Below are 10437 nucleotides of genomic sequence, written 5' to 3'. Positions count from 1 at the left end.
AAAAGAAAGGTTGGGATTGATTTTGGGGGTTTTGGTTTCAACAGTTTAGGAATTAAGGGCCAAAAAAGGGCCCAAATAAGCATTATTCTTGGTTTTCGCACAATAACTTTATAGTTTAAGTAAAAAGAAATCAATGAAATTTAAACACAATGTTTATGACCACAAAAGGAAGGTTGGTATTGATTTTGGGAGTTAAGGACCCAACAGTTTAGGAATTAGGGGCCAAAAAGGGACCCAAATAAGCATTTTTCTTGGTTTTCGCACCATAACGTTAGTATAAGTAAATAGAAATCTATGAAATTTAAACACAAGGTTTATGACCATAAAAGGAAGGTTGGTATTGATTTTGGGAGTTTAGGAATAAGGAGCCCAAAGGGTCCAAAATTAAACTTTGTTTGATTTCATCAAAATTGAATAATCTGGGTTCTTTGATATGCCGAATCTAACTGTGTATGTAGATTCTTAACTTTTGGTCCCGTTTTCTTATTGGTCTACATTAAGGTCCAAAGGGTCCAAAATTAAACTTAGTTTGATTTTGACAAAAAATGAATTGGTTGGGTTCTTTGATATGCTGAATCTAAAAATGTACTTAGATTCTTGATTATTGGCCCAGTTTTCAAGTTGGTCCAAATCGGGGTCCAAAATTAAACTTTGTTTGATTTCATCAAAAATTGAATAAATGGGGTTCTTTGATATGCCAAATCTAACTGTGTATGTAGATTCTTCATTTTTGGTCCTGTTTTCAAATTGGTCTACATTAAAGTCCAAAGGGTCCAAAATTAAACTTAGTTTGATTTTAACAAAAATTGAAATCTTGGGGTTCTTTGATATGCTGAATCCAAACATGTACTTAGATTTTTGATTATGGGCCCATTTTTCAAGTTGGTCCAAATCAGGATCTAAAATTATTATATTAAGTATTGTGCAATAGCAAGTCTTTTCAATTGCAAAGTATTGCACAATGGCAAGAAATATCTAATTGCACAATATTGTGAAATAGTAATATTTTTTTTTAATTAGAGTTATCTTTCTTTGTCCAGAATAGTAAGCAAGAAATATCTAATTGCAAAATATTGTGCAATAGCAAGATTGTTTTTTAATTGGAGTTATCTTTCTTTGTCCAGAATCAACTTAAATCTTTGTTATATACAATATACAATGTATGTTCACTTTTTACTACCAACTGATAAATTAAAATAATCTTTACCATTCAGTGATAACAAGCATTTTTTTTTACATCTTAATATTTTATGATGTATTTAAATGAGTAGTTATTGTTGCAAACTCCATTAGAAATTTTAATTGAGATTAGTTTTGGAATAAGGGAAAGGGGGATGTGATTAAAAAAATTGGGTTCAATTTTTCTCATTTGAAATTTCATAAATAAAAAGAAAATTTCTTCAAACATTTTTTTGAGAGGATTAATATTCAACAGCATAGTGAATTGCTCTAAGAGAAAACAAAACTTTTAAGTTCATTAGAACACATTCATTCTGTGTCAGAAACCTATGCTGTGTCAACTATTTAATCACAATCCAATTTTAGAGCTGAATCCAGTTTGAATGTTGTGTCCATACTTGCCCCAACCGTTCAGGGTTCAACCTCTGCGGTCGTATAAAGCTACGCCCTGCGGAGCATCTGGTTTACTGAAGTATACAAATCAATTAACATGCTTAAAGTAAACAAAACTATTTTAACATATTAAGTATTCATTAAATAAAAAGGTTCATTTATTGACCATAAACACAGTTTTAGATTTTTTTCAATGTAATCAGAATGTAATCAAAAAGTAATCAGGATTACAGGGTATTTTGAAAAGTAATTGATTAAATTAAATTACATGTAATCAGATTTTTGGCTGATTAATGATTACAATGATTACTTGAAAAATTGTAATCAATTACAGCTGATTTACGATAACAATTACAATTACCCCAAGTCTGATTAAGATATGCCTTGAAATATGTTCCATAACTTCAGTAAATTATATGGAAAAATGGTCTGAAGGTCTATTGACAACTTTCACTTTGTATATATATGAGAAGACTCATTTAGTGATGCAAGAATTGTGGGAAGTAACTTGTAAACAAACATGCTGGTTTATTTGTTTTAAATTTTTTATGAAATTGTATTGTAGATACAGAAGGAGCTCCTACATCTCCTACATCTCCATCATTTGTTGTGGTTAAAGTACCATCAGATACTGGAGAGATAAGCAGAGGTAAGAAAATGTTTTGTTGTCCTATTGACCCAATACTTTTCAGCAGGTGTTAACACATAAACAAGTTTCAGCCCAATAGGTAACAATTGCAATAAAAGATTATTTTTTTTTATGTGTTAACACCTGCTGAAAAGTATTGGGTCAATAGGACAACAAAACTTTTTATTAGCTCACCTGGCCCTTTCAAGTGAGCTTTTTTCATCACTTGGCTTCCGTTGTCTGTCTCCGTCCGTCGTCGTTAACTTTTACAAAAATCTTCTCCTCTGAAACTACTGGGCCAAATTTAACAAAACTTTGCCACAATGATCATTGGGGTATCTAGTTCAAAAAATGTGTGACCTGGCCAACCAAGATGACTGCCATGGCTTAAAATAAAACATAGGGGTAAAATGTAGATTTTGGCTTATAACTCTGAAACCAAAGCATTTAGAGCAAATCTGACCGTGATAAAATTGTTTATCAGGTCAAGATCTATCTGCTCTGAAATTTTCAGATGAATCTAACAACTGGTTGTTGGGTTGCTGCCCCTGAATTGGTAATTTTTAAAGAAATTTCGTTTTGTTTATTATCTTGAATATTATTATAGATAGAGAAAAACTGTAGACAGCAATAATGTTCAGTAAAGTAAGATCTACAAATAAGTCAACAAGACCAAAATGGTCCGTTGACCCCTTAAGGAGTTATTGACCTTTATAGTAATTTTTTACCAATTTTTCGTTAATGTTTATCTGTTACAAAAATCTTCTCCTCTGAAACTACTGGGCCAAATTTCACCAAACTTAGCCACAGTTTTTATTAGGGTATCTAGTTTTGAAAATGTGTGCGGTGATCCAGCTAATTAATCAAGATGGCTGCCATGGCTAAAAATAGAACATGGGGGTAAAATGTAGATTTTGGCTTATAACCCTGACGAGAAGTTACATTGTTGATCAAGTCAAGATCTATCTGCGCTGAAAATTTCAGATGTATTGGACAACTGGTTGTTGGGTTGCTGCAATTTTGTAGAAAATTCGTATACAATACTTTACTTTTTGGAAGTTCACATTTGTTCCCTTTTTACAAATGTGACCTACAAAATTAGACTATTTACCTTCTTTGTAATAATATGAACAACACAATGTGTGCCACATGTGGAGCAGGATCTGCTTACCCTTCTTGAGAACCTGAAATCAACCCCAGTTTTGTTGGGTTTCATGTTGATGTTGTACCCCTATTTGTGACATTTTGTTCACACATCTTTGTCAATGTAATGAAATTTGATGCTATTTTCGTATTTTTCGAGGTTTAGCGCTTTAAAACCTGGTTCAATCCACCATTTTCTACATTTGAAAATGCCTGTACCAAGTCAGGAATGTGACAGTTGTTGTTTATTCATTTGATGTATTTTATTATTTGATTTTGCCATGTCATTGAGGACTTTCTGTCTTGAATTTTCCTCGGGGATCAGTTTTCAGTGATTTGAATTTTTTTATATACAAAAGGCTACATACTTAAATTATAGATAAACATCTGCCATTTGTATTATCTGGAATCTGTTTGATCTGATACTGGTTCCAATTTGCACTCTATCTGGTATTTAATACTCAGCCTAAATATACTGAAAATTGTATGTTTTTTCAAAGATTTTTAAAAAGTTTAGTAAAAAATGTGAATTTCGGTAGATAATATTTATAATAAATTTTACAAAAGTTGTCTCCCATACAGAAAATTTATTATACTTGTCAGAGTATCTGGCATAAGTTATGCAGATTAAAATTGTTAAAAGACATCTGATTCATTCAAATAAAGTCTAAAAGTAAAACAATACAAAATTAAATACTTCATTTAAATGTATTTTTTGTTTCTTTCAGTTTCCCCTGTAAAAGAGGGGTCCATTAATGCAGTAAGTACAAATTTCTTATATAAGATTGAAGGCTTAGGACAATTTTTCTATTTTCTACAAATTTTCTATTCTTATCCTTACCTGATTTGAATCAAGTATACCAATGAAATGCAAGAAAATTGGTACACAATGATTACTTATAAATCCAAATGTTATAAAAAAATCAAGAAATATGAAATGCTGATTTTACTCTCAAAGATGCACAATATTCATGCATTCATATATAACATTTTGTCTATGGTAGTGACTTGATATGAGTGCCAATGAGACAACTCTCCATCCATATAACAATATAAAAAAGTAAACCATTATAGGTCAGTGTATGGCCTTCAACACGGAGCCTTGGCTAACACCGAACAACAAGCTATAAAGGGCCCCAAAATTACTAGTGTAAAATCATTCAAACGGAAAAAACCAACGGTCAAATTTATATAAAAAATGAGAAAAGAGAAACGTGTATAAATTACATAAACAAGACTTAGGACAGGTGCAAACATTTGCAGCAGGATTAAATGTTTTAATGGTACCAAACCTTCTCCCTTTTTCCTGAAACAATAGCATAACATCACAACATAGAAAAACACACGATAAAATAAACTTGGACTGATATTTTACTTGGAGTTATTTCCCTTTAGGTCTTGTCAATTAGATACACATAATTATTTAGGTTGATTCATATGACACAGTACTCTCCATACAATGGTATTGAACAGACTGATTTAAAGAGAGAATGTTTTTATTTTACTTTTATCAAATGATGGATTAAAAAATCGTAGTTTTTCCGTTCACAAATAACTGTGATATTTGTTTACTGTTCATGAGAATATCTCTGATTGTATGAAATTTAATTGTTAGAATGACTTTTTATTTACTTTATAGAATTTTGAAGATGCTAAGAAAAGAGAAATCAAGAAAATCGAGAAGAAATTGAAGCAGATTGAACTTCTCGAGGAAAAACATGATGAAGGATACTCATACAATAAGGATGAGGTAATCATACATATTGTTAGAGCAAGGCGCCTCGGTGGCCAAGTGGTTTAAGTAGTTCTACTACTGTAATCACTAGCCAGTCAACACTGAGGTTGTGAGTTTGAACCCCTCTCTTGCAGATGCACTCAACTCCAATCTTAATTGACTAGGATTGTCATTTTGCCTATCAAAGGTAGGTGTTTTTATGCCCCACCTACGGTAGTAGAGGGGCATTATGTTTTCTGGTCTGTGCCTCCGTTCGTCCGTTCGTTCGTCCCGCTTCAGGTTAAAGTTTTTGGTCAAGGTAGTTTTTGATGAAGTTGAAGTCCAATCAACTTGAAACTTAGTACACATGTCAGCTATGATATGATCTTTCTAATTTTATGCCAAATTAAAGTATTGACCCCAATTTCACTGTCCAGTGAAAATGTAAAATGGTAGTGCGAGTGGGGCATCCGTGTACTATGGACACATTCTTGTTTTCTAGTACTCAAGCTTCCTCCACCAATTAAAACTGGCAGCCACTAAAAAGCCAAAATGTGGCGCTTAAAAGTGGCACTTAAAAGTGGCGTTAAAACAACAAAAACAATCTTATTGTTACGGTTGATGCTATTGGGGGTTAGTATTTTCACAATTACACTGTAGTATGAAGCTTTACTGTTAGGGTTAAAGTCACTCATTAATAAAATTTGTACTTCATATCAATATTTACCCATTTGAAAAAAATATTCTGCTTGAAATGTTTTAGCATTTTTTTACCCGATTTTGAAGTAAAAGAAAATTTCCTTTTTATGATATGCAAAACAAAATAAATGCTCCATGTCACATGCTACAGAAGAAACAATTTAAAATATGGACCAAAGAAGCATAGCATTTAAAAAAGTTTTAGATAAAATGTCTATTGAAAGGTTGTTCAAACCTCTGTAACCTTAACCTTTCTTGCTTAAATATCAACATTAATATTTTCCTTATCCAAATGTGTTAAAGGATTTATTTACAACGAAAAAAACCCACGAAAGACAAAGAGTAATAATCTTAAAGAGTAATCGCAGTAATCGTCCCAGTCCATGTCCAGTTACAACAAGTAAATAAATCATGTTTCCCTAGACTTAAATATCAATCAAGGTATATTCAATGTGTTCAACAGATTTAGGGCAAACATGTCATAAATAGTCTTGGGGAAAAATGAGGTTGTACAATGCTTAGATATCAATTTAATGTCACAAGCGGGTTTAAGATATTGAAAAAGGGGTCATAAAAACTCCTGCTATTTTAACAGGTGATAGCTAAAGAATATCGTATAAAGTTGGTTTTAATATAAATGTGTTAAATAAACTTATGTTTGTTGTATTGTAGGAACTTAAAGTCAGAGCCAAGGACAAGTTGTTAAAGGCATTAGAGGAATTAACGTATGTTATTTATTGCAAACATTTAAGAGATAACTGTATTGTATTTGAAGCTTTAAGGACGTCCATCGGTAGTTTTTCTGTTGCAAATTTAGTTTACTGGGCGACGCATAGCGGAGACAGGTAAACAGGTTTTTGCGACAGTAAAACTACCGATGGAAATCTGCAAAGCTTCAAATACAATACAGTTATCTCTATTCTAATGCAAAACAAGTTCATAATTAAATTTCAATCATTATTTCAGTGTAAAATCTTCTTAGAGAAAATTCCACGAAAAGATGTTATCTTCTTTGGTCCCTACACTAGGTGACGTCATAGGTATCCTTCTGGCGTCAAACATTAACACCAGGCGTTTTCTGGCTTCTGTGCTGCTTCAGAATGTAATGAAATTTGATAAAAAGAAGATTTGTAGGTGCGACATGTTAGTTTTTTGGCTTATTATTGTAGAAATTACATGTCAATACATTCAGCAATTCAAAATGTTGACTACTTTAGTTACAGACAAGGAGATCGAGAATTTTACGCTAACTGTCATCCAATCAGAACCATTGATACAAAATAATTGCATTAGAATTAAGGATGTACAGCACTTCAGTGGAATTTAAAAAATCTAGAATTTAAAATTGATACTGTAAGTCAGAAGAGCATTATAAATTAGTTTAGGAACAAAATAAGCTAAAAATATTGATAGGTGATTTAGCTCCTTATCCAGTATTTCATTTCGAAAAGAATTGTAGGAAAAGGATGACTCAGACTTATACCTTATATTTCAATATATATTTTTGGGGTATCAAATTGAAAGGAAGAAATCTAGAACCTGCTTAAATTTTTTTAGCTGACCTAAATGGAATATTGAAGTCTTATATGAAAAAAAAAAATTGGTGTTATGGAGAAAAATATTTGACCCTGTATCACAGGAAAAAAACAAGCAGTCCAAACATCTGACAAAAATTTCCTAAACCAGGCCAAAGTACATCCTTAAATATCAGTTCTAATATGAAGCACTGGTTGAGAACTGCTGGTGTTATTTATGGTGAATAATGACCTTTTTAAATATAAAATAAAAAGTTTGTATGAAAAATAAAAAAATCTGAACTTTGAAATGCCAACATCAAATGTTACTCATAACACTAAATCTCTAGAAGGCCTTGGTAGTCACATGGTAGCATTCTTGCCTCCCAAGTGAAAGACTGATTGGTTAATCATTGTCAGGATCATAGACTTGAAGTTAGTATTTGCTAGCTTGCTTGTCTGCAAAGTACATACGGTTGAAAAATCTCTCTGAAAAGGTAATTCCTGAGCATGTTCATTTATAGAAAACATTTAGATTAGTTCAATATTTATGTTAGTTTCTGCGTCTTATATGTATGACAACAATGATTATGATATCAAAACTTTGTCATGTCAACATTAATATATAATGTATGCCTTCTGGGTTTGCAATAAGCAGAAAAACATGTTGTGATATTTGCTCTCAGTTAGTTTTGAAGGAGATCAAATTTAATCTTCTGAAATTTACAAAGTAGCTAGATCATAATAATTCTGAAATAATTACTGGTTTTTAAGTAAGATACAAAACAAACAAGCGACCAAAAACAGGTTATTATTTTCTGAAATAATGCATGTCTGTGGTTGGCTAAAATGAAACTTGTACATACTTTTTTCCTAGCTTTTTGTAATCTCTTTTTATTTTGTAGATTGTAATGGGATATGAGAAAGACCGATTACAATTTGTATGGATAATACTGAAACATCAAAAAGTCAAGTTGATATTAGGACACCATATTATATTTTTTTTATTTTTAGTACCCATAAATAATGGGGCTTTTATAATAAATTATATTTTTATTGATTACGGGTTTTAGAATCCAATCTCACTTGTTTTTTTGTTATATAGAACACCAGGGTTCTTAAAGTGAAAAATCACTCTTATTGGTGATTCTTCAAGTGATTGTTTGTGAATTATTGGAAAATACCTCAGTTGATTGAATAAAATAGATGACATGGTTTGAAAATGTAAGGCCAAACAATTGAACAAAATTTCTGCATTCAGAAGAAACACCATTAGATGAAGATAGAACTTTGATAATGTTAAACAGCTGTTAGTGCTTAGTGTTAAAAAAAAAAGTTGGAGAACTTGGTGCTTTAGTGATTTAAAAAAGTCTGGGAACTTAGTGCTTAGTGATTAAATAAGAACCTTATGCTTAGTGCTAAAGAAAGGTCAGATAACCTTAGGTTAAGTGTATTAAAAAGGCGGGAGAACTGTATGCTCATTGCATAAGAAAGGTCTGATAACCTTTTTGTTTAGTTTGTTTAGTGTATTAAAAGGGTCAGAGAACCTATCTTTAATAGATATATTAATAGATTTGTAATGTATAAGCTGATTAGATTTAGATGGGGTTAGTTGAATTTAGAATATTGTAGTTTTTGAAAGTACACATATTTACATATGTTCTTCTTCCATTTTAATTGGTAGATGAGGTAATTGGGTTTACCATTTTTTTTTATATAAGGGATTAGTTTATGTTCTAAACTCTTGTTACACAACTGGTTAAGGATGATAAACTAGATGTGACATTTTAGCAATTTTAGATCGGTCATTGTTTTCAATATCTAGCTTATAGAACTTGTAATGTGTTTTTTTTCTCTTTTGCTCATTTGGAAACTAACAAAAAAATGTATGGAACCAGATATATTTGTTCAGTCTTGTAAAAATTGGATCATTTCAAATAAAATTAACAGTAAAACTTTTGTTTTTTGTTGGTGAAATTATGAACTCTCCTCTTTTGGTTGGTAAACAGTTTCTTTGTCTGTTGCAAAAAGAAAGTTTGTCTTGAAATAGCATTTCTTGATATTTTAAACAAATTTATTTTTAAGCTCCAAAATAGATTTTAGATATTGTTTTATCAATAATTTTTTTTAAAATAATTGCTAGAATCACTTGGTATATTTTATAACTCAACAGAAATAGTATGCTAATTTTTTAAAGTAAAGAAAACATCTGTGATGTTGCATACCATTTTATACCATTTGTTTTATCAGATCTCATGTCATCTTTTATTACCGTTTTACAGTGCAATGCTTGTGCTAGTATATTTTCAAATAAATATTTTTTTTTATTAAAATATCTTATTTCTTCAGTTATGCTGCTTCAAGCTTGCTGTCTCGCCTCTGACAAAAGTTGGAAATGCTAGACATTGAAGATTACAATCAAATGACAGTGGCTGCAATGGCGTAAACTTTTAGTATAAAGCTTTATATTTGAGAAGGTAGATGACATGGATGCTTCATACCTTGTATACAAATACCTTTATGTACCGAAGTCTGTCATATAATATCCATTGCCCTTCATCTCATTTTCCTGGTTCTGTGGCTGCTTGAAAAAATATTAGTGTTGAAGTGAAATACTCGATTATTAGTAGCTATTTGTTTTATTGTTCTTTGCAACTTCTACATGTCTGTCAACTAGTATTCATCCTATCTTGACCTCATTTCATGAATAGTGATCAAGGATAAAGTTTCATGTTCAAGTCTTTATCTCTGAATCTTATAAGCATAAGGTCAATTATGTTATATTCATGGAATGATTGTAGAGTGTATGTGTCCGTCTGGTAGGTTTTATCTGACCTTGACCTCATGGTTCAATGGGTACAGTATAGTTTTGTGGTTTTGTTTATTTCTCAGGTCATTGATAAACAAGTGACAGAAACGATTGTAAGATGTATATGTCTGTCTTGTCTAATTTGATATGACCATGTCTTCAATTTAAGGTTCATTGGTCAATAATCAGTCTTCATAGTGTTGTCAGTTGATAAGATACTATAAGCAATAGTTCAACTGTATTTGGTGTATTGAATGATTTTAAGTTGTACATGTGCGTCTTGCAGGGTTCATATGACCTGACTTAATTTTCATGGTTCATTGGTTAATGTTATGATTTTGTGGTTTAATCTGTTTCA

The 10437-nt window shown here is 31.3% G+C and overlaps 1 protein-coding gene across 3 annotated transcripts in view; it reads left to right on the top strand.

Moving 5' to 3' along the window:
• LOC143055559 (uncharacterized) overlaps window positions 1-9595 on the top strand; it is a 40418-nt gene extending 30823 nt beyond the window's left edge. For all 3 annotated transcript variants that reach the window (XM_076228715.1, XM_076228713.1, XM_076228716.1), the window contains exons 10-14: window positions 2138-2221; window positions 4072-4103; window positions 4983-5093; window positions 6429-6481; window positions 8176-9595. In XM_076228715.1, the coding sequence (XP_076084830.1) occupies window positions 2138-2221; window positions 4072-4103; window positions 4983-5093; window positions 6429-6481; window positions 8176-8182 (287 nt within the window). In that variant the 3' untranslated portion in view covers window positions 8183-9595. The remainder of the gene's footprint in view (window positions 1-2137; window positions 2222-4071; window positions 4104-4982; window positions 5094-6428; window positions 6482-8175) is intronic.
• The last annotated feature ends 842 nt before the right edge of the window (window positions 9596-10437 follow it).

Source organism: Mytilus galloprovincialis, chromosome 12 (assembly GCF_965363235.1).
Source record: "Mytilus galloprovincialis chromosome 12, xbMytGall1.hap1.1, whole genome shotgun sequence".
Classification (NCBI taxonomy): Eukaryota; Metazoa; Mollusca; class Bivalvia; order Mytilida; family Mytilidae; genus Mytilus; species Mytilus galloprovincialis.
The sequence above is the reverse complement of the archived record's forward strand: the minus strand, read 5'-3'. Positions and strand labels throughout refer to the sequence as shown.